The sequence below is a fragment of the Epargyreus clarus genome, unplaced genomic scaffold (assembly GCF_041222505.1).
Source record: "Epargyreus clarus isolate Ecla_fem2 unplaced genomic scaffold, WU_Ecla_fem_2.2 ptg000012l, whole genome shotgun sequence".
NCBI lineage: Eukaryota > Metazoa > Arthropoda > Insecta > Lepidoptera > Hesperiidae > Epargyreus > Epargyreus clarus.
In genome coordinates, this window is record NW_027332220.1 from 5,358,782 (window position 1) to 5,383,665 (window position 24,884).

Sequence of the window (24,884 nt, forward strand, 5' to 3'; positions counted from 1 at the left end):
AATGCCGGACAAAGAACCGTGCCCAACAGTAGGATTTAAGAAGAGCTGCAGCCAAATCTTAACGTTATTCAACTACTTTGCATTACAATAACACCAGGTGGATTTAATTTTGGTAAAAACTACAACTAAATGTAGCAACACCAGATGCTGTCTAGCAAGACAGTAATAAGATCCAAAAAGTTGTAGCAATATGTCTGAAAGCTAAGTTGCATAAACTTTACTTTTTAAAACAACATCATATTTGTAGCTAATGGTAAAATGCTTTTACTACTTAAACTATATATAGTAAAAGTATGCTTATAAAATTATATCCCACTTTATATATCTTTTTATAAAATTTAAAATAGAATTTCTTTGCAAAAAACTTAACTCTTGTAGAGACTTGTATAATAATTTCTTTAGAAGTATCTGCTTTACTATAAAACCGGATCACGGGAGGGCTTAAAGTTTTAACCTTTATAAGACCATAGAACGAGTACATGTAGCAGCGTTGTTAGGGTTCCTTAAGCGTAAAAACGGAACCCTATTACTAAGCCTACGTTCTCTGTCCATCTGTCATAGGGCTCTATCTCTAGAACCATAATAGATAGACAATTGAAATTTTCACAGAATATGTAATGTTGGCCGCTATAAAATAAATATTAAAAATAAAAAATCTTGAAGTAAATGGATTTCACCATAAAATAAACTATTTTCCGACATTATTCGCTTTATCTATAGAACCATAATAGATAAACAATTAAAATGTTCTTAATGCATTCAGTTCTATAGCTATTATGATAACAAATACTAAACATAAAAAACAAAATTAAGTTACGGAACCCTCCGAGTGCGACTTCTCTAGTGTACTACCTTTTTAAGCTATTGCATAGCTTTTATCGCGGGCTTTGAGCGCGGCGACCGAATCGAGAAATTCCGTAACGAAAATAAGTAACACCTTTCAACAACTCGGTTGCCTGGAGACTTGATATCCAACTATCAAGTCTCCAGGCAACCGAGTTGTTGACTGTCAATAGAAAAATATGGATATAATTTAATAAAGTATTATTTTACATTCCTTATTATTTTATTTGATATTGGCGACGAGATGTCGAATGAACTAAAAAACAATAAGGAAATACGAGCCACGTTACGTGGGTTAATGAAACGAACCGAAAATTACATTTCGGGAATAGAAAAAATTGACAATGAAGAAATAAATATACGACTGAATTCTTTACAAGAAAATTTGAACAAATTTTACGCGATTAAAGAAAAAATTGAATGGCCTACAGAAGAAGAAAATTTAGAAGAGGAAATAAAATACAGGTACGAATTTGAAGAAATATATACAAAGCTAAAATTTAAATTTTTGAATGTACAAAAAGAAAATAATCGGCTAATACCTGAATGTTCTTTTATATCAGCAAGAGCGGAAGTTTATTTGATAAACTGTTAACTGTCAAGGCACGCTTGAGACGTACACCTAATACAAAAGGGTTATCACCTTATCAGTTAATGTTCGGCAGAGAGGTAAGAACCTATATGCATGCCTTATTTAAGAAATCCGCCCTATCCAGATTACATTACAATGCTAAGCCAACGAAGGAGTTCGGACAAGGTGATAAGGTACAAGTCCGCAGTTACACCAACCCAAGAGTTAAATGGGAGTTCGGAGTCGTCATCCGAAGATTAGGTAGACTCCATTATGAAGTCAGAACTGAAAATGGCATACTGGTGCGCCGTCACCTTGACCAAATGCTGCCGGCACCCCTGGTGGTGTAAGTGAAAATAACAGTGGAGGACTGTTGGATATCAAGTCTCCAGGCAACCGAGTTGTTGACTGTCAATAGAAAAATATGGATATAATTGAATAAAGTATTATTTTACATTCCTTATTATTTTATTTGATAACCTTAATTCATCAACTTGAATACAGATGGCAGTAATACACATTTTTTTATAATCCGTGCGGAAATCTTAAAATTGCGTGAAGTATATTTTATATTCCCATTATAAAATTCAAAATTATATTACCATATTATCCAAATAATGTTTTATCAACATAAGCTATACTGAATTCTGGATTGATAAAATAACGTAAAAGAGTGTTTGTTATTTTTAAACGTACAATTACAACTGACAGACTTGACAGCACAAAATCAAAACGCCATTTTGATTTATGGTACAAATAATTTGTGTACAAAGTGTTTTAAATATGAATAAACACAGTGCATTTATTAATGAAAAATGCGATGTACCTGTAACATTCGGCCAAATGTCACAGGCACATCGCATTGATCCATTTATATTGCTGGTTGTTAATACTTTACGTCACTTATTAAATACTTTTCTATCTTATATTTTAGAATGTTCAGTCTTGCTTGGAGTTATGAAATGTCAGCTGATATTTGCAATGTCTTATATAATGGAGATATGATAAAATAGTGGATAAAGATGTATTAATGTAAATGTTGACGATTATTGAAGAATATATTGTATTTCTGGAATTCCTTCTGAGCGTTTTCATAGCATAAAAAATGCTATGCAATAGCTTTACCGCGGCAGTCTCCGAGTGCCACACGTATTTTTTTTTTTTGTTTTCGAGAGGGAAACCTTCAAAAGGTACCCGACGACGTGGGAGCCGGGTTATGTGGGATTTTTACCCCACTAAAACCCGCCTGCCCGTCCTCAGCGCTTGGTGGAGAACTCCAGGATCTCCGAAGGAACACAACCGGAATACAGCAGCGTTAAAACCGCCGTTACTAAGCAGAACTAGATAATAGGATAGAAATAAACTTTCTACTAAATTATTCCATGAGCTCTATGGTATAAGGCTTTTCAAAGCCTGTAACCTCCAAAGCATGTATTGGCAATTTCTATGGTGTTGCATATGTGCCTAGACGGCAATGACTAAGTACATTCCAACATTACCCTTACCATGAGTTTTTACGTTTTGAAAAATATTACTGTTTGGTATTTGTTTACGTATTTGCCCATACAATTTCCAATCAGCGCCCGTAGCGGATTGTATCAAAACTATAGTATAAGTAACGTAAAATTAAATGTCTAAATTGACAAACGGCGCTTTATATTTTGTCTCTCTTTGTTGTGAACATGTGAGGTAGACAAAAAGACTTGAGCACTTACTTATTGTTACGTTTACTCAGTCTACTGAAGCAACGGAACAGAATAATGGATTGAGTAAACGTAACGTAAAATTGTAGGATGTTTTGAAAACTCATGGTAAGGATACAGGTAGCCTGTCTGTTTTATCTTTGTTTACTATTTCGTTGGTTTATCATTAGGTTTATCTATAAAATAAGATATGGTGGTACTGTCGGTGGCTCTATCATCTTTATATAACTCATCTGCGATGGAATAAACTTTACTGCTTACATACAAATTCACACATGTACATATAGCGTAATTAGTGATTCTTAAATGTTTGTAAATTACTTAATGTTGTATTCAGTTATATTATTGTTTTAGAAATTACAATCGTAAGACACGTTTATTACTTGGTTTATAGTCACAAATATATTTAGACTAGATTTTTTCCGAGACATATACAATTATACATGTAAAATGACACCACTTATAAATTTCAATGTGTCTGATCCCGACAGGTTTAGTTTTATTATATAGAAGTAGCACGAACATGTAGTCCGCCTGATGGCATCACAGTGGTCACGGGCGCCTATGACATTTTTAATCACCTTCATCATTTGAAGGTGGTAGAACCCTTTGTGGTTTGACTTCGACGGCACCACCGCCACACTTATTTCTACCTAATAACAGCAGTGTTAGGAGCTGCTGTGTTCCGGTTTGAAGGGTGTGGTAAGGGAGACAGACTTTTCCGAGGCGTTTCAGCTTAGTCGGCAGGAGTAGCGGCGCATCTATAGCCGACCTCAGGTAGTAATATCAGATCCTATCTGGGGTTGATTACAGATTTTGAAGGTGGTAGAACCCTTTGTGGTTCGACTCCGGCGGCACCACCGCCACACCTATTTCCGCCTAATAACAGCAATGTTAGGCGTTGCCGTGTTCCGTTTTGAAGGGTGTGGTAAGGGAGACAGACTTTTCCGAGGCGTTCCAGCTTAGTGACCGACCTCAGGTAGGAATATCTAATCCTATCTGGGGTTGATTACAGATGTCCATGGGCAGCAGTAGCCACTTACCATCAGGTGGACTGCATGCTCGTCTGCTACTCCTATATTATAAGAAAAAAAATAATCACTTCTATATAGAACAATGACCTGATGCTGACAGCAGATGCATTTCCGCTTAAACTAGGACTAACCATACCAATCTGCGAAACGCAGACCTGTTTCACGCTAGAAATAGGTGTGGAGGTTGTACATCTGCGTTTAAACACACCGGTTTCAATACACGTTGGTTCGTGCGACACCACTGCTAAATAATTCTAGTTTACTACAGCAATGACAGCGTGGTAGCACAAACTTTAACGATGCATCTTAAAACGACTTTAGACAAGTCTTCAACGATGAACAATTACCAAAAAGTGGATAATTTATAAAAAAAAACAGATATCTATTTTTAGTCCATCTTGAGAAAAGTACCAAACAAAAATTAGTTTAGGAAGTTGGTCATAAAACACAAATGTCTTTTTTATGCAAATATGTTTTTAATCGTTTTGAAGGCTTTTTTACGCAGTCATTTTCTGTTCAAAACACCTAACTTTAGAACTCAAAATATTATCTTCCAAATGTCTACTCTTTATACGAAAAGACATCTCAAAATTTCAATATTTTGTAAATTGATGAGCGGTCTATAACCTTCCTATTGACAGTTGTCAATATGTAATAATCGCTAAATATACTAGTCAGTAGCTTTAGCGATTAATAAGTGATCTACGCGACTGTCAATAGTTGTTCGTTGACGTTTCAGAGGTTTATGCCTATACAGTACCCTCACCATGAGTTTTTACGTTTTGACAAATATGACTGTTTTGGTATTTATTTACGTATTGGTCCATACAATTTCCAAGTTCTGACACAATCCGCTGGGGGCGCTGATTGGAATTTATATGGGCAAATACGTAAACAAATACCAAAACAGTCATATTTGTCAAAACGTAAAAACTCATGGTAAGGGTACAGAAGTATAGAAAATAGACTTTTTTATAATATAGGAGTAGTATACGAGCATGCAGTCCACCTGATGGTAAGTGGTTACTGCTGCCCATGGACATCTGTTATCAACCCCAGGTCGGATTAAATATTCCTACTTGAGGCCGGCCACAGATGCGCCGCTACCCCTGAAGACTAAGCTAGAACGCCTCGTAAAAGTGCCACCTTTCCACACCGTATAACATCAGTAGCGTGTAACACTGCTGTTTTGTGGTAGAAATAGGTGTGGCCGTGGTGCTGCCGGAGTCGAACCACAAAGGTTTCTACCGCCTTTTGACTGACAGAAAATTGACAACTGCCTGGAAGACTGTTTTAAACAACCAATTGTATACCCAAGCGGCTAAGCATCTAGTAAGAAGGTTTAGCGTTAATAACCAACGCAACTATCAGGCGATAGTAGCCGGTCGGATGGATGGAGAAATCTTTAATACCTTATTCTCAGAATTCTCAAACATGTAGTCTCAAGCATTTAAGTAAGTTTCCTTATGCTGTTTTCCTTCATTATTATAGCGAGTGAATTGAATACGCATGTTACTTCGAACAACTAGAGATGGAAGATGTAGACCCCGGATCCGCAATGCAAAAAACGAAATTGAATATATATGACAAGATAGCAGATATTTCAATCAAACAATACAAATAAGTTATCATTAATAGATTTGGCTATAAAAAAAATAACAAAAATGTCATTATATTTATCACTATTGTTTGTTTGGACTTTACTTGTTTATTATTTACTTTAAATTTACTCTAAATGGTTAGTTATGATCTATTAATAAATCTTTGTATTTCGACATACTACTTCAATAATCAATAAGTTCAATAACCAAAAGTATAACATTGGATAGATTGATTATTAATAACCGTCGCTAGCAGTCATCTTTCAAGGACGGATCGCTTAAGTAACTCGCTTGCAACACGCCGGCGTCACACACATATGAGCGCATCGACCATGCTTAACGACGACTTCTTACACAACATCCCCCACGAAACGCAAGCTAGTGTAGACGCAAGTGAAGTGGCGGTTCAATACAGTGTTTAAGTAATATAGTCGCTGTTGAAGTGCGTACTGTGTATCAGTTGGATGGGTGACGGTTTTGGCGTTTGCTTCTGGTCTTCTAAAGGTATGTTCAGCTGTTGGTAGAAGTACGTAGACTGTGATATCTGTTGATTGTTAGAGGCAGTGGGATGGGTGACGGTTTTGGCGTTTGCTTCTGGTCTTCTGAAGGTATGTTCTGCTGTTGGTCCTGGTTTTATTGAGTAGAGGTCATTAAACCTTAGCAAGTCATACGAGGAGTTTGAAGACAGTTCACCTACGTCTCATTAGTTGAGGTCATCAATATCTGACGTGATGATTAACCATTGCCTTCTCCCAGACACGAAAGAAGCAACAAGGTGAAGTGCACTTCAGAACTTGTAGAAAGAAGGGTAACAGTCAGTTATCAATTTCTAATTGAATATATTTTATTAACCAGATAGCAGTATAATAATAAGTATATTATGAAGTATACAATAATTCAATTGATAATACATTCAATGCAATAAAAACACAAATTAATATAATTGTTTTTGTACTTGTAAAAAAAAATAACATCACACGAATGATGTTAGTAATAGCAATTCTAAAATAAATGTATGAAGTCTTAAACTTAGCAATTTAGAATAAAGCAACCAACTTTTGATAAAAAATAAAATGGCAATTAAAATTTATAAACATCAGATCAAAATACCATAAACCAGATAAAACGGCGAAATAGATGCGAACTACATTAAAATGAATAAAACTAAAAAATATTTGAACTTCCGGACGGCTATCAATCTAAATGGCCCAGAAGGACAATGACACGATAAATTGATACATAATTGTTATTATAATTTGAAAAACTGCGATTCTGATACTGAAGGTCACTCAACACCTGCTCCTACATATTCGCTGTTTACAAAGGACGCTAATCAAATCCCCGCGTAACTCTGCGCCGGCGCACGTGTTGTAAAATTATTTCGTGTGTTAATTCAGTTCGGTTTAAGATCCTACGGTGAGTTGTGGAAATCTTATATTTTGTGATTTTTTTACTTTTAGTGAAAGGAAATTATTATATAACTGATTGTTAATGAAAATTGTTATTTAAATGAAGTATTAGTTAATTATGAAGCTCGTGTTTCAAAATAAAAATAAGCTGAAAGTGACAAAAATTAAATGCAATGAATAGTTATATAATAAATTATTCTAGTTTATTATCTACTTGCTATTTTATTAACAGCACTACATATAATATGTGTGTATAAAATAATTATAACATTAACAGAAGCAACATAAAACATAATAATAATACTAATAATAAATATCTACTTTAAATAGATAAAGAAAATTAAGAAGTTATCTATATGATTTTAAAAAAGAAAACCAAAGGCACATTCTCAATATTTTTAATTGTTTTCCGGCTTTTTTTGTCCCGGAAATATGCAATGTTAAAGGTAGTCTGTTAAGATAACTAATTTGAAAAAAATGTGTTTTGTTATACATCTACTAATTGAACTCATCTTTTGTTTGTCAGTTAAAAGATAATAAACATGTAATTAAAGTGATATAGACAATGGGACATTTCAATTTAAATGAGTATCTATTGATAATAAATTGCAATATATTAATTTATTCATTTTAAAAAACTAAGAATGGATAATTATCTTTTTATTTATTTCTTTCCAATTGAAGTTGCAAACTACATTTGTAATTTATCCCAGATATTAAACTCCTACCTGAGGTTGCCTACAGATGTTTCACTACCCCTGAGGACTAAATTGTGTCTTAATAAGTGTCTTCCTTACCACACCCTTCAAACCGGAACATAAGCGCTTAACACTGTTGTTATTATATAACGCAGAAACAGATATGACTTAGGTGCCTCTAGAGTATAACGGGGAATGTAAAGGTTTCGACTTAGTCCTCAGGGATAAAAAAGCATTTATGAGGCCGACCTCAGGTATAACTCCAATAACATTTGGGTTCTCAATGAATAGCAGTGATATGTGGTCACTACTAGTTGCAGGACCATATTCTACATTAGCAACACAAAATAAATACATTATTATTTATTTATTTATGTTTTAAAGTGATATAGACAATGGGACATTTCAATTTAAATGAGTATATAAGTAAAATAGGTATACTACGTATTTTACTTATTAATTTGTATTTAAATATAATTAACTGTCGTAATTATCATATAACTACATAAAAATAAACGATATAATTATTAACTTCATTTAGTTACATTAACTAAATTAGTAAGATGAATTGTTAAATTGAATTTTTTGTGCTGTTTTTGTCTACCTGCGTCATAAACAATAAAATTATACGAATCACCCCTAATTAGCATACTCATGAGATTTAATATAACACTTAGTTTTTTCATTTAAGCCTTAATAAGGCTATAAACGATTTTTGGTGTTCCGTAACCAAATGAAGGTAGAGCTTCGTCGTTCGTCTCTGGAGACAGCGTCACACTTATTTCTATCTAATCACAGCAGTATACAGTAGTGCAGTGATAGCTTAGTGGTTAAGAAACGCGGCCTCTCGATCGAGGGGTCCGAGGTTCAAATCCCAGGCACGCACCTCTGATTTTCAAATTTATGTGCGTATTAGAAATTAATTATCACTTGCTTAAACGGTGAAGGAAAACATCGTGAGGAAACCTGCATACCTGAGAGATTTATAAAAAAAATCTTAAAGGTATGTGAAGTCTACCAATACGCACTTGGCCAGCGCGGTGGACTATGGCCTAATCCTTCTCATTCTGAGAGGAGACCCGTGCCCAGCAGTGGGACAGTAATGGGTTGATGATGATGACAGCAGTATTAAGCGCTTCTGTGTTCCGGTTTGAAGGGTGTGGAGTGGTAGAGGAGACATACGTATCCGAGGCGTTTCAACTTAGTTCTTAGGGATAGCAATGCATCTGCAGTCGTCATTAGGTACAATTCTAATCGTATCTAGTGTTCATAACATATATCTATAATAGGCAAAAATTGGGTGATACCTTATTAATGACGATACAGCTGATCAAAAACTATTGAACAAAACAAAATCATCGGTAGAGAAACAAACGAGAAAAATAATCTTACTGTTTTATTATGCTTAATAATATTTAAGACTCATTACTAAATTGAGAGATCCATGCCCAGCAGTGAATTATAAGAGGGAGTGAAATATTTTAGTGACATCTTAAAAATAACTATTTTCTTAACTAATAACCTTTTGGTATGATACTTGATGATACGATTGTAGGTTTCTTAAGGTGAATGGCCCTTTCGAATGGTTTCTTTTGGCTCCGTTCGTAATAAAGACCTACTAAAAAGTGTACCATAACTTTCGATTCGACTAATGTTATGGGTTATATAACAGTGTTTTATAAAATGCACATGACGCTGCAATTATATTTAAAAGTAACGAGACACTTACACTTTTATACGTCGTGAACCTCTACTGTCCCACTGCTGGGCAAGGGCCTCCTCTTAGAATTAGAACGATTAGGCTATGTACAGTTCTATACGTTTTAAGATAACTTGTATCGTCTGTATCAATATATTTTTTTATCAAATTTAAGTAGCAAACAAGCAAAAACCTCCAGGCGGTGATCGTTAATTTACTGTCCCACTGCTGGACACGGGTTTCCTCTCAAAGAGTATTTAGGTCATAGTCAACCGTGTTAAGTGTGCATTGGTAGCCTTCACACACCTTTGAGAACTTTTTTTAAATAACCCTCACGTGAATAGATTACCTTATGATGTTTTCCTTCGCTGTTAAAAATATGATAATAAATATGTAAATAAAATGATAAATAAATTATTTCCTATTCTTTTCATTGTCTTTAAATAACGAGAAATGTTTGAAGAATTCTCTAGTAGGTCATATTGTATGGTTATGAGAGTGGAAAAAGTACACGTTTACTAAACAAGTTACGTAAATGTGACGAGTAGAGTTTCGCAGCCGGTTTCTTAGTAGTCACTGTAGATATACACGAAAAAGAGGACGTAATATATTATTTAAAAAATAGCCGCAAAAATTTGACTTTTCGAAGTGAAACTTCTTTAGCTCAAAAAATTGGTACGAGAAAAATTGATGCTAAGGATGAAGTAATTACCAAAATTGTCACACAAAATCATCAGGATTCCTTTTTGAATTGTTACGCAAAAATGTCAAATAGTGTTTTGCAGTCAGTTACCGTACTCACTTCAGACAGAATCGGAACGCAAGACGTGATGTATTTGTTAAAGAAATAGCCCAAAATAATTAGGTAATTGCATTTCGAAGATATACTTCTGAGGGTGTAAGTGAAAGATATTATTTAAGTATAGATACTGAATTAAAAATATCTCTCGCAGCAAAAAGTAAATGTGAAAGTGTTAAAAATACTGCAACACAAAAACGGGAGAATTAAAAATAGCTCAAAATTTAGGATATCCGTTCGAAGTTCATCTTCTTTAGGACTAGCAAAAGAGTTGTTTAAATTTCGTATAAAATGTTATAATACAGTAAAAGATGACTGATTGATTTTATATTGGAAAGTATCAAAATTTCATATAAATATCAATTACTTCAGAATCTAATTATTATAATCTATTCTATTGCTTGTTGTTTGCAAAAATATGGACAATTAGTATTATCTAGTTTCACTTCATATTAACATTATTTTATTTTATTTTAATCCCCAAAAAGAAGTTTAACTTCTTAAACCAGTGTCTTTGAATATTTTTATAATCATTAAAAGTAGTTTAAAGGTAAAAAAAAATCACATATTATGTTATCAATTACTAGCTGATAAAATATGTAAGAAATTATAAGTATTGTTAAAAATATTATGTTATATAGCTTACGTTGTAATACTAAAAATGGCTTATAGTAAGGGATTGGGGATTTGATCTACTAGAATCGTAAACTACCTGTATAGTTAGCTATCGACAAAATCCTACGTTTTTATTTTGGTTAGAAACCGTTTTTGTACTAAATTTCAAGCAAATCCGTTCATGTGGTCTATTGTTTTTGAGTGGTTGTATTACAAACATCTGTTCATACAATCATACATGAGAGCAGTGATAGCCTAGTGGTTAAGAAACTCGGCCTGTTGATCCAGAAACCTAAGTTTTCAAAGGTATGTTAAGGTAATCAATATCTAATTGGCCAGCACGGTAGACTTTGGCCTAATCCTTCCCACCTGAGTGAAGACCCGTGCCCAGCAGTGGGACAGTAATGGATTGATGATGGGATGATGGTTCATACAAACTTCCATATTAATAATATTAAAATAGTAATAAAATATATCTTGTGTGACTTATGATAATCATTCTTGATAAGTTATCATAGCAAAGCCATCAACTTCATTATTTCTGGCTTATTAAATACATAAAATGTAATTGCCGTGCATTCAATTATCATAATTAACAATTAGTTCCTAATTATGTCTAATAAGACATCAATCATGGTTATAATTGTTTTAAGATGTTGTTAAGTTTTGAAACTCTTTTAAAACCATACCTTGTATGTTAACCTTCGATTTCTATATATGGCTAGAATTTGAAAAAAATATACCGAAAATTAAGAATTGCAAATTTAATGATAATTTGAGTATAAAATGTTTAATTAAAATATTTATCAATTTACTATTTTGGCATACACGATAAACTGATCACGATTCTTTGATTAACACGATTTAGTAATTATAATATCCATGATCTTAAAATTTCATAATTATTCCACAAAATGCATAATTTGTTTAGCTTGTTAAGGAAAGTTATCTAGGAAAAAATCTACATATTTGCTTAACGTGTAGGTTGATTGTTTTTTTATAATTAATTAGTTTCCTTTTTTTTCTACGAGGACAGTATTATTATTTACATCAGATTGATTGAAGTATTATAGGATCGCACTTTGATATAATACTTAATAACGCCCGACCAAGGCTGGTCTGACATAGATATGTAATTTCACTTACCATCTTGCACATATTATTGCGAGAAATAACTAGAGTATAGTAGAACTCTGATATTCCTGCTCAGTAGAGGTGTATTGAGCAGGAATGCACAGTAAAGAACACAAACAAAGCAACAAAGCTATGTAATAAATATTTGAATGGTAGAGAATTCTTCCAGCATTAAGCTTCCTGTACCATTTTAAAGGTAAAATAAAGTTTTACAGGGGTTAAAATCTTTATATGCAAATACTATAAGACTTTACTTTTTTTATTCGATAGCATAAAGGACAAATTCTCTAAAGGACTAAAGTTCTCAAAGGTGTGTGAAATCTACTTATCCATAATTATGTGGTCAGTGTAGTGAACTATGGCCTAAATTCTTCAATTTCTGTGAAGAAATTGACATTGGCTTATGAGGAATACCATTATTGCCATTTGATAACAGCTCCCACAGGAGAGGAAATATATAGGACAAAATATAAAAATACGCTTTCTACACTCATACTCTTACATTAGGATTCTCTGTATTGTGGGGTGACATTGACACATACATACATAGACAAACACACAAACACTCCGTACAGTACCCTTACCAGGAGTTTTTACGTTTCGACAAATATGACTGTTTTGGTATTTGTTTACGTATTGGCCCATACGATTTCCTAGTTCTGACACAATCCGCTAGGGGCGCTGATTGGAATTAGTATGGGCAAATACGTAAACTAATACCAAAACAGTCATATTTTTCGAAACGTAAAAACTTCTGGTAAGGGTACAGAAAGCTAAATTAATTTATTTATAATCAATCAGAACTTCAAAAGGAGGAATAGTTCTGTTGTTATCACCATTATTTTTAAGTTGGTACTCAAATACTCAAAATAGTTTTTGTACACAGATGTTTCTGGACGGCCAGCACCCCCTATATCCCTACTCCGAGGAGGATAAGCAAGGGATCCTGAAGGAACATGGGTTGAAGGAGAGCATCTTACAGGAAGACGTCGACGCCATCTTAGAATGGTATTACAAGCAACCACACTTGTCCTGTGCTCCAATTAGTAAGTATTATTATTTTTATAATATCTGTCTTTTTACATAGATTACTAAAGATATTTTGCCGCCTTAAAATTGAATGAAGCCACAAACGGCTGATTTGTCAGTTTTTTTTTAATTCTTGACAAATAAAATACACATTTAGAGAAAATTTATGAATAAATAACTAATACTGCGTAATTTACATAATAAATAAATATTCCAAATATTTTAGGGACATTTTAGCACGGAGACGTACCAAAACTTTTTTACGCAACTATTTCAACATTTTCTTGTTAGGAGTGAGTAATATATGTATTTTCTAATGTATTTTGTGTATTGCTATTTTTAGGCTCTTGTAGCTAAGCGACATGAAATGAACCCTTATAATTTCGTATTCCTAATGTTTATTTGTCTGTAGGTTTGTTTCTATATCGTTGAAAGTGTACTATATTTCGATTTTTCATACATTACAATGATTGATTACATTTTTCAATGCTGTTAAATTAAAACAGTCTAGCTAATAAAAGTAGCTAATAAAAATTTGGGTTGTATTATATAAATTATATAAATTCCAGAGATAATAATAATAAATAAGAGTATCCCTTTGAATAAATCTTGACATATGATAGAAAGGTTTCGATTAATTGATAAGAGACTCCAAGCTATTGTATAAAAAAGCTAATTATTACTTGATTTCCATGCTCTTTTTCTGTCTAAAAATGGTTGTAACAAAGTACTTAGTATCGGTAAAACTCAAAACATACCTACTATATGTAGGAAATCAGTTTTTTACAAGCTTTTATTTAGTTTTAATGTCTTGGTCATTTTTTCAGCCTCTTACCATTGTTAATGTGCATATAATTTTTGATAATGATAAAATAATGATACTAAGCATTTGCATAAACGGCGGTGTAGTTGACGTAAATGCTTATGTAAAATGTTTTAACGTTTTTATATAATTGTGGCAAATGAGCATATAGCCCGATGTTAAGTGGTCACTACCGCTTACATCTGTAATAATGTATCAAATACTTTTTTTTATAATATAAGAGTAGCAGACGAGCATGCAGTCCACCTGATGGAAAGTGGCTACTGCCGCCCATGGACATCTGTAATCAACCCCAGATAGGATTAGATATTCCTACCTGAGGTCGGCCACAGATGCGCCGCTACCCCTGAGGACTAAGCTGGAACGCCTCGGAAAAGCCTGTCTCCCTTACCACACCCTTCAAATCGGAACACAGCAGCGCCTAACACTGCTGTTATTAGGTAGAAATAGGTGGCGGTGGTGCCGCCGGAGTCGAATCACAAAGGGTTCTACCACCTTCCATTAATAATTGTTACTTATTACAATTAAAAAAAAAACTGGTCCAAACAGGTCATCTTAAGAGACTCCTATAATTTGAACTTATTTGAACTCACGTTCAAATATGTTCAATAACAACATACAACAACTAATAACGACAACCAATATAAGATATATTGGTTGTGTTTTAACAAAACTGGAACAGTAGTTCTTATGTTATACTCAGTCAGCCTAAATATTATAAGGTATTTCTTATTTTTTCTGTGACTCCTGTGTTTATTTAGTTCAGTTTAACTTATTTTTAAAAACCCAGGGGAGGTCCGATTTAACATAATTCACGTTTTCATTCAATTTTCATGCTACTGCTAAAAATTATGACACATAAAATCTTCAAAAAGTCAAATCACATGATATTGTTAGAAATAACCAGGTTTATGAATCCTTACGCAGACAGCAAACATGTGCACGTAATAATGTTTTCTGGAACAAACATAAAAATGAATATTTCCAGTCTGATAAATTCTATTTTTGCGCTAAATACTTTTCATTGTAAACTGTGTAGTGATTTGCACAAAATTACTGTAGAATGAGAAATATAAAACTTGGCCAAGTGCGAGTCGAACACGGCGGGTTCCGTAATACCAAAATTACATTTATTTATTGATTTTTAACAAAAGCTTAGCTTGACCTGTATGTATGTAACGAAATCTTTCAACTCGATTTTACCCACATCAAACGGTCCGATTAATTTAAAATTTTGAACACTTATAAAGAACTAATGACAATACATGATTTTAATAATTTTGTACCATTCTCCTCATCAGGATCGTCAGGATAACGATTTTAACGTGGTTTTTAGTTATTAAACTATAATTAGTATTTGCTATCGTTGCCGTAGAAGTAAATGCAATGTGCATGTATAACTTTTGCCTATAGGTTATTGTCAATATTCAATCTTTGGTAGACTAAAATTGTATACATAGATTATTAATAAGGGGCGCTTACCTATCCATTGTTTTGACAACTTCTGCTTATCGCTTATCGTAAAAATTTGATCTTTAGTAGATATTTTAATGTTAGATAGATCGAGTGTTGATGTCAGGTTTTAGTACGGTTTAACGGTCACTTTTACGATACCTACCTGAGTACAAGTATATTAGCGGATATTCAAAAGTAAAAGTTTTAACAGGACACCAAAATATAATTATATAATATTGCAACTGTTTCGACATTGCGTGCCCATTTTCTGAACTAAGTTCCGCTTACTAAGCTTACTTATTTGGGAAAGTGGCACGAAATATTACCGTGCATTTAAATGTGTTACAATATCATACGTAACACATTATGTATTGTATTTATTTGTAACACTTAAAATTTTATAATTATGTTGGCGTAATTTAATATACCTTTGTCGTTGAATTATTATGATTGGCGTCTAAATAATTTTATCGGCACATTGAGAGAGTTCGAGATGACGCTAGTTTTCGTCGTCCACTAATTATTGTCCCAATGCTGGGCATGGCTCTCAGTGGATAGAGTTTAGGCCATAGTCCACCGCGATGACCTAGTACGACTTATAGTTGGGGAGCCCATGATGCTAAATGTGTAGAAACTCGAGCGTCACTGGGATACGCCTATACGATTGTATAGATTAGACGTTAGAATGAAGAAAAGCTTATATGATATTTTTTGTTTTAGCTGGGTGTTTTCTTATTTTGACAATTTAAAAAAAAAGTATGAGAATGTATGAAGAATAATGAATTTTCCTAAAAATTAGCCTTTTCCTTTAGTTTGTGATACATCATTTCCCAGGGATTCATGCTAATAAGTGACACTATCAGATACCATAATAATACAGGGTGTTTTTTTTCTAAATGACTATTTTTTTCACTACCACGACGTGTGGTAATCGGCAGATTATGATGTTTTCCATTTTCTAGCATTATGTCCTTTATATTAAAAAGAAAATTGACCGCGCTCGAGCATGTCCAGTGATCGATTTTTTTGACTGTGTCAACCTCCCGCCATAGTAAGTTCATTTATGGTTTAGGATACTCTACAGGGTGTAAGGTATCTCCCATATCTTAGTCTGACGCGCTCGAGATACTACCGAATTCACACATCTTTAAGAACTTTATTCTCCTTTTTTGAAGAACTCTGGTGTGTATGTTTACTTATGATAGTTTTCTTTCTAGCAGTTAAAGTAAGTGAGAATTAATTTCTTATACGTAACTTGCAAAACCAGAGGTGCGTGCCTTGCATTAAGACCTTGGGCCTCGGGCCTCCCGATTAATAGGCCGAGTTTCTAATGTACTATCGATTATTTAATTGTCTTACATAACTAACGTAATACCGATCTGATGAAGGTGGCCATAATGTTGTTGGGTTGTTACGACGATCGATAATGACTTAACATACTTATGACGTGGAGTAATGGAACCTAATTTTTCATAAATGAAATCAATCTTTCTAATATTTTTCTACCAAACACCGAAATTTTACATTTCCCGTTTAAATGTATGAAAAATGTATAAAAAAAAATGTTATTTTTTGAGGGCGCATAACTTTTGACGAAATAGCGTATTTTCCCGATTCAAATCTGTTACCAGGAATACAGAAACAGATGCTCATATATTCTTTATTTCCAGATCGAGACTTCATCGAGAGGATGTTGGTGATCGCCAAGGGATCCCGCGAGAAGACCAAACGGAGAATCGACAACTTCTACAAGTATAGGTCCTTGGCGCCTGAACTGATACAGTCCAGAATAAAGCTACTCGATGGTTCGACCGACATGTGGACTTTTTAGTAAGTATTGAATTTTATTACAGAAATTAAAAACAAAAAAACAAACTGCTTAAAAATATAACCTGTGCCACTTTTACAATTAAATCGAAGGATACTGTGTCAATGGATCGTTTGACGATCGAAGAACGAAGGATCATATTATGTTAAAATCCTACGAGGCATTCGGGATGTAGGGCATACCAATAATGATCCATACTGCATCAGGTAGAAAGAAACTGTTTAATAAGTGGTACCTAACCATAATTATATAGAACTGTGATAGCTTAATGAAATTTGGAATCGTAATATGCATAATATTAAAAATTATTAATTATTTATCCCTCACTGCAACGGCGAAGTAAAAATTGTGAGGAAACATGCATGCCTCGGTTTTTTCGAAAGTTGCCAATGTGTGTGAAGTCTACCAATCCGCACTAGTCCACCGCAGTAGACTATGGTCTAAGTCCAGAGGAGTTTCCTATGAGAAAAGACCCGTGCCCAGTAATAAGACAGTAATGGGTAGATGACGACGATGCATTTTAAGTCACAGGGTTGCGCGTTCCATTATAATATGTCATGGTACTACTGGGCGCTTACCTAGTCGTTTTGTTAGTTTCCTTGGTGTATTTCACCACTGTAGAATAAGGTACGGGTAAGGTACTTTTTACCGATAAGATCACCAACAAGATTAAATAAAATTATCAAACGTTAATTAATTCACTGTTAAAATGCAGTTTTCTTTTTAATATTTGCATTAATGATATCATTGCCTAGATTAAGGATTTGATTATAAAATATAATTAATTAGTAATTACATTATAAGTTGTTAATTAAAAACAAACAAAAAGTCATTTCCTGCTTATAAATTTGCTTTTCAAAAACAAAAATCGCCCGTTCATTTATAAAATTTGTTCATTAAAGCAAAATTGTGAACCATAAAACTGTTTTGTGGAAAATAATTTATTATTACTGCGACAATAATTAAGTAAATTAAACCTACGTACGTATTTGAAAAAATATCCAATTAACTAAGTGGTTTTAATGTAATTACTCGTTTATTATTTATTTAAATTTACTACAAGTACAATTGTAATTAGTAACTTTATTGTAAATATTTTTGTTGATTTTTCTTGTAATTTACGACACTTTGTCCACCTGAACCCTTGTATGGCAAAAACAATTTAATTCCTTAATTAATTAAAAAAATCATCATTATCCCATTACGTTTCCAACATTGGTATTTTAAAGTGAAAAGGGTTTAGTTCTTGTCTACTATGCGAATGCGAAATGCGAATAGGTGGACTTCACACATTCTTGAAATCTTTTAAGGTACCCTTAGGCGTGTAAATTTTTTCGCGTTGTTTTCGTTTACGATTGTGTATAACCAAGTGTTAGTTATTTCTTAATAATTTCTAATACGCACATAACTTACAAGCGTAATTATTAAGATGAGTATTAAGATGAAATCCATCCAATTTTTTGGGCACTGAACATGGAACTTTGTCAATTTATGCCTACAAGATTGACAAATTTTGGTAATTTTAATCGAATCTTTAATGATTCAAATATTATTTCCTTTTCAGCCGTCAAGCAGCCCTGCCCATCCCGTTTCAGGGAAAAAGGATCTCTGTGGTAAAATTCTGTGATCCGGACCCTAATAATTACTCCACAGAAGCACTGTTTATCAACACTCTTTTGGTAAATATATACAGTTTTTATACTATACTTAACTTTAACAATTTTTTTTCGTTTGAGTTTTGACATTATATTTATATTTTTTTAATAAATATTGAGGTTGCAAACGATCATACAATTCATCTGATGGTGTGTTGCTACTGTACCCCTGGACATTTACACAAGCCCAGATAAGATATTCCTACCTGAGGTCTGCCACAGATGCGCCGCTACCCCTGAGGACTAAGCTGGAACACCTCGGTAAAGTATGTCTTTTTTATCACACCTTTCAAACCAGAACACAGCAGCCCTTACCACTGCTAAGGCAGAAATAGTGGCTAGTGGTACCTCTGGAGTCGAACCACAAAGAGTTCTATCACCTACAAAGTAACATATATATCACACGTCAGCAGTTTCGTTGATACTCCAAAAACCACATTATAACAACGAATCACACTACTAAATAATTAATGCTACTATTTTTTCAAGTTATGTTTTTGTGTTTTGAACAATATACTCGTACGTATAACATTTATTTTTAAATATAGTTAGACGGTATCTCGGAAATATACTGATTAATGGAACACATTCACTAAATGTACCTACTTGTGGGCATCAAAATAATTTTACAGATATCAATTATTATTTTTATGACAGGTCATTATCTTATACTTTTCTTGTTAGTAATAAATTATTACTCTTCCGTCTTATCGATAAAACTGTGTAATAAAATATTCTATTGTTGTAGATTACATGAACAAGAAGTAAAAAGAGTAGGTATAGCCGTATAGGTATTTAAAGGTTGTAGAATACTTTTTAGTTCGGCTCAGTCAGTGCCTTCGCCACATATATTTTGCTGCCTTTTCACAGAAGTGTTAAGCGCTTTTGCCTTTTATAAAAGCCGTGATAAAGGAATCGAGACTTATTCGAGGCATTCCAACTTAGTCCTCAGGGGTAGCGGTGCATCTGTGGCCGACCTACGTAAGACCCTTATGTTATCAGGGGTTATACACATGCTTATGGGCGGCAGTAGCCACTTACCTTCAGGCGGAACGTATGTTTGTTTGTTAGTTCTATATTATGAAGAAGAAGATAAAAACATTAGTTGGATAATATGGACACTATTCTTGTAACGCGTATATACGCCCGCACGCGTATCCTGTACACAATATAAATTATTATTAATATTAATTCACTAGCTGCTAACTTTTTGCGACCGGTGTACAAGAGCGCCTAAATAGAATAGCATGCAATCGCATGCGTGCGGGTGGGACACGATTGCGAATGTAACACGCGTAACGGGAAATCACTTAAAATAATGTTTTACTTTCAGTTGGGAGATTTGAGGCTAAAATACGACTACATTTTCAACGACATTTGGATCATCGACTTCAAGAATGCATGCTTCGGACATTTGTTGCGGACGAACCCTTCAATTGTACAAAAATCAACACAAATCTTCCAGGTACCTATCGTAAAAATGGATTAGTTTTTGCCCTTGTGCAGAAAACTATAAGAAATACTTCTAGGAATTCTGACTTCTCATAAGGCTTAAATCTCTTAATCATTATGTGCATATTGGAAATTACTTTAAAGGTGAAATAATAATTCCTAAGGAAACTTATGTACCTAAAAGTTCTCCTTTTGATTCCATCATCAAACCAGCTTTTTAACCCTTTACACCCGAAGATTTTTTTTTGCAATTTCCGATTCAAAACGTTTATTACGGCTTTTTATATAGCTTAAGGGATCCACAAAAAATACGAAAAAAAATCCAGAGTTTATACGTAATCCAGAAATCGACCCGCATGATCGTGAGTCTCCGGTGGGAACTGTCACACTCACGATCGTGAAAATTGCAAAAAAATTTAGTTTTTTATCAAAAAATATTAGAAAATTAAAACAATTTGGAGATATTTAACATCACTGTCTTTATTTTCATTAGTCTTTATAAAAAATCTGTCTTGGCAATGAAACCTAAACTACGTAATTCTATGAAAATCAACATTCTTCTTTCTTCCATTATTGCCTCCGTCTTAAATCCAGGTCTCCAAGGCGTAGGTATTCTTGGCTAGGGAATACATCCAATGATAATGCAGATGGAGAAAACTTTAGCCATATCTATTGCAATTAAATTAAGTTTTCGACCGGTTCTTCTTAGATAATATAAATTTGTGCATCTGGTTACATATCAAGAGCCTCATAATTAAAATATTAAGAAAAATATTTCTTTGGAAACTTTACTGGAGATGTTGGTAGGGATGTGTAGACCTTTTCAAGACAGAAAACGTATTCTTTTCCAAGCTATTTTTCGATGTATTGGACGTGAAGATGCTCGGCGGCGAGAAATTTCTAGGGATGATTTTAAAGTAGATGGTTGAGGTTCAGGCTCAAGTTCCAGATCCAATTCTAGGTCAGTTTCTATTTGAGGGTCTGCATGTGCTTCTGGATCTGTTTCAGGGCACAATTCTTCAAATTGAAACTCTTCTAATCTATTTGGTTGAAGCTCTTCACTTTCATGAAGATCTTCAATGTCCGATACATTTCTCCTCACCCCGCACTGGCAAAATCTGATCGTCATTTAACTGTACCCCTAAAATTGAAACAAACAAAATTGATATTGACGAAACTTACACATAACTGGTAATAGCAATAAAAGCATTTTCATCAAACGTTATTCTGCACCAACAACCGTAGGCACACGATCGTAACAGTTGAAATTTGCAACCTAATTGTATCTAAATTGCTAAAGTTAATCGAATAAACTACTAAAGTCCACGTATTTAGTGTTCTTTTAGCTTTCAAATTAGCTATAATTAATAATAGATACTAAACATTTAATACCAAAAATAATTATATACCTGTGACACGCGGGTCGAAAAAATCTGCCATCTTTGGACGAGTCCCTAGCACAACTGACCGCCTGCACCCCGCTCACTTAGCCGGTAGCACGTACGATACTCTCCTCACGATCGATCGGCATCGGTTGCGTTTCGAAAAATAAGAAGCTATCACGTGGGAATTTTTTTAAAGTGAAACTCACGCTCATATCATCTCGGGTGTAAAGGGTTAATACAATATCAGTGCACTGTTATCGAAGTTATGCCAAATTAAGCTTAACCAGAAATCAGCAGTCGCTAAAAAAACAGTAAAAATTATGAAACTTTACTAAACAATTTGATAATTTCAATTCTTCTTCAGGACGGAACAGGCATTAGAGTCAGCGCCATACATCTCATGAATAGTCCGCCTTTCATACAAAACGTGTCCAACTTTATGAAGCAATTCGTAAAACCGAAGATTATGGAACGTGTTATAATCCACGACAGCATTAGTGATCTCCACAAACATATACCTAGGAGGTATTTGCCTAAAGATTATGGAGGAGATCAACCGAGTCTGGATGACTTTAAAGGTATTTTATTTGTGCAAGAGCTTTAAGATACTTTAAATGAAGCAGAAAATGAGCACGTTTGTAGTTTTCTGATAAGTCCTTACTTAATTAAAAACTGTAATCAAGCCCAATTAGGATTAATTCTAACCTGAGGTTAGTCAAGGTATAACACCATAATTTGAAGACGGTTAAACTTCAGTCTTATGACAGTAGTAATAAAAACCTTAAGATCAGCAGGTTGATAGAACGTGGTAAGGTTATACACTTACGAGTACATGAAGCGTTTTAACTATGTTCTTGGATAGCGATGCATCTGTAACCGACTTCAGGTAGTACTACAATCCTATTTGCTGTGATATTAGGTGTTAAATACTTAAATTACATAAAAAAATCTAATAGTTGCTCATAACATTTATCTTTTTACAGACAAATTGGAGAAGGAAATAAGAAGAGGTCAAACAAAACAGCATCTGATCGACGCATGCCAACAAATCTCTGACGAAAGCAAGCGAGTAGGCGAGAAATTCCACGAAGAATACTTGTCTGGTTCCTTCAAGAAGTTAGATCTTGATTAATAGTTAATACTTTTAATGGTGATTTGTAAATTAACTAGATAAGCGACCCAAAGAGAATCGTAGCTGAAGGTCTACTACGTAAAATGCGTAGTTTCAGCATATCAAATATTTCCCTGCACTTACGGATGTTCATTTCCGATGAATTTATCGAAGGGATTTTTAATAATTTAAGTTCGTTATTTATAATCAACTTCAATGTTTTTGATCCAATCAATCCAACTAGAATCTAGATTTTGAGAATTTCTGCTTACAAAAAATTTACAATTTCTGCCCACAAAAAGTTGACAAATTTTGATCTTTGATGGGCAAAAATTAACTGATGGATTTATTAGTAGTAGGCGTTAACTTCTGAAATATTGAATTTGACAATTTCATCGGATCCGACAGTTGATCAGCTTTTATAACTATTGGCTGGATCCCTCTCTTCTTTAATTGGCACCCCTCCGTACAGTACTTTGCCTTCTGAATTAAACAGTTCCTAACTGCCTTCGTCAAGCCGTCGGTCACCTGATCGCTGGACGACGGGTGCTTCCTTAGTCTAAATGTGGTCGCCACATTCATTTCCTTTACTCCCAAGAACCTTTCTTCCCCGTTTATCATTGCATAGTTTTATCAGACAAACTTTCAATGGGATTCATAACTTTATTAAGGAAGTATAGAGCAGGCCTGACACTGACACCGTTTTGTAATTTAGTTTTAAATTATTTTTTAATTACCTACCTACTTGCTACATATATGAACTTTAGCTGTATTGTGATTTATGGTGTAGTTAAATGTGAAAGTGCTAGATTATTATTTCTATGAAATATATTTATTGTTATAAATATTGAGGTATTTTTATTTACATCCGGAATTTCATTTAGATCTATATATGTAGGGCGACGGATAAATTAGAATAAGTACAGCTAAGTATCTAATATGATTTTATCTGTCACGGCCCGTGTCTGAGACGTTTATTTTCTGTGAATATAAATTAGGCTTTACTCTTAGCTGTATTGTATCTTTTATGACTTCATTTAGGAGTAGATATCTATGGATATCTAACTACATAGGTATTAAACTATCATTATCAACCAAACCAAAGTAGTAAGAAATACCTAAAGTTTGATACAAAACGTTTTGGGCATCAAAATAACACGTGACCACGTACATACAACAATACACGTGACCTATTACAAAAACGTTTGAGTACTTATTTACTACAGCACAATTAAAATATGTTAATGAATTAAATACACGACTAAAACTGAAATGCGTAATTACTCGTATGTTCAAATAAAGTGTATAAAATAAATATAATGCCACAAAAGCATTTATATTATATACTAGCTGACCCGGCAAACTTTGTACCGCCTCAAAATCTATTAATCAAATATATTTCATATAAAATATGTTACGCGCGGATAATGTAGCTTTCGAATGGTGAAAGAATTTTTAAAATCGGTCCAGTAGTTTTTGAGCCTATTCATTACAATCAAACAAACAAACAAAGTTTTCCTCTTTATAATATTAGTATAGACGAATAAAAAACTGTTCGCTTGTTATTTGGAAAATTATTTTACGGCTCATTATGAAGCTTATGTGCATGATATCAGAATATAAAAAGGATTTTTAAATAATTCCTGTGGGTATGGGAAAATCTGAAATTTGTGTTTGTGTTCTAATTGTGTGTTGAGTTTATAGCAGAGTGTAATGTAGGTAAATTTCTTTTGACATAAAAAATAATTACACTAGTACTAGTAGTTGTAGTACTAATACAGAAATTTGAAGATGTGAATACATACATACATCCGGACAGAACCGTACAGGAAAACTTGTTCAATATTCAACTCAAAAAATTGCACAAAACGCATAAAATATAAGATAAGCGAGAAATTAAAGAATACGTTTATTCACAAAACGTGTTTCCGGATTTAAAGACGAGTATCTAGGGTCTCCTCACATTTTGCAAAATTTTCCTCCAAACCTGAACTACTTGGGGAAAGTTTGGTTTCCGATTGATCAGCGAAGCGGACATTT

General features: G+C 33.7%; 1 protein-coding gene across 3 annotated transcripts; it reads left to right on the top strand.

Moving 5' to 3' along the window:
* The first annotated feature begins 6,153 nt into the window (after positions 1 to 6,153).
* On the top strand, positions 6,154 to 23,691 carry LOC140746193 (alpha-tocopherol transfer protein-like). Of its 3 annotated transcripts, none has more exons than XM_073078241.1 (7): positions 6,154 to 6,256; positions 12,993 to 13,152; positions 17,084 to 17,243; positions 18,806 to 18,920; positions 20,230 to 20,361; positions 22,098 to 22,311; positions 22,717 to 23,691. In XM_073078241.1, exons 2-7 carry the CDS (start codon positions 12,993 to 12,995, stop codon positions 22,863 to 22,865), a joined length of 930 nt encoding a protein of 309 aa, XP_072934342.1. In that variant the 5' UTR covers positions 6,154 to 6,256; the 3' UTR covers positions 22,866 to 23,691. The 3 variants fall into 3 exon arrangements, with proteins under 3 accessions (XP_072934342.1, XP_072934341.1, XP_072934340.1); XM_073078240.1 differs by lacking the exon at positions 6,154 to 6,256 and adding an exon at positions 6,264 to 6,360; XM_073078239.1 differs by lacking the exon at positions 6,154 to 6,256 and adding an exon at positions 7,013 to 7,168.
* Positions 23,692 to 24,884: the final 1,193 nt, after the last annotated feature.

Excerpts from the sequence above, each read along its gene's own strand:
- LOC140746193 (XM_073078241.1), top strand. The coding sequence starts at position 12,993 with ATGTTTCTGGACGGCCAGCACCCCCTATATCCCTACTCCGAGGAGGAT. Across the intron at positions 13,153-17,083 it reads CTTGTCCTGTGCTCCAATTA|ATCGAGACTTCATCGAGAGG; the intron begins GTAAGTATTATT and ends CTTTATTTCCAG. Across the intron at positions 20,362-22,097 it reads AATCAACACAAATCTTCCAG|GACGGAACAGGCATTAGAGT; the intron begins GTACCTATCGTA and ends ATTCTTCTTCAG.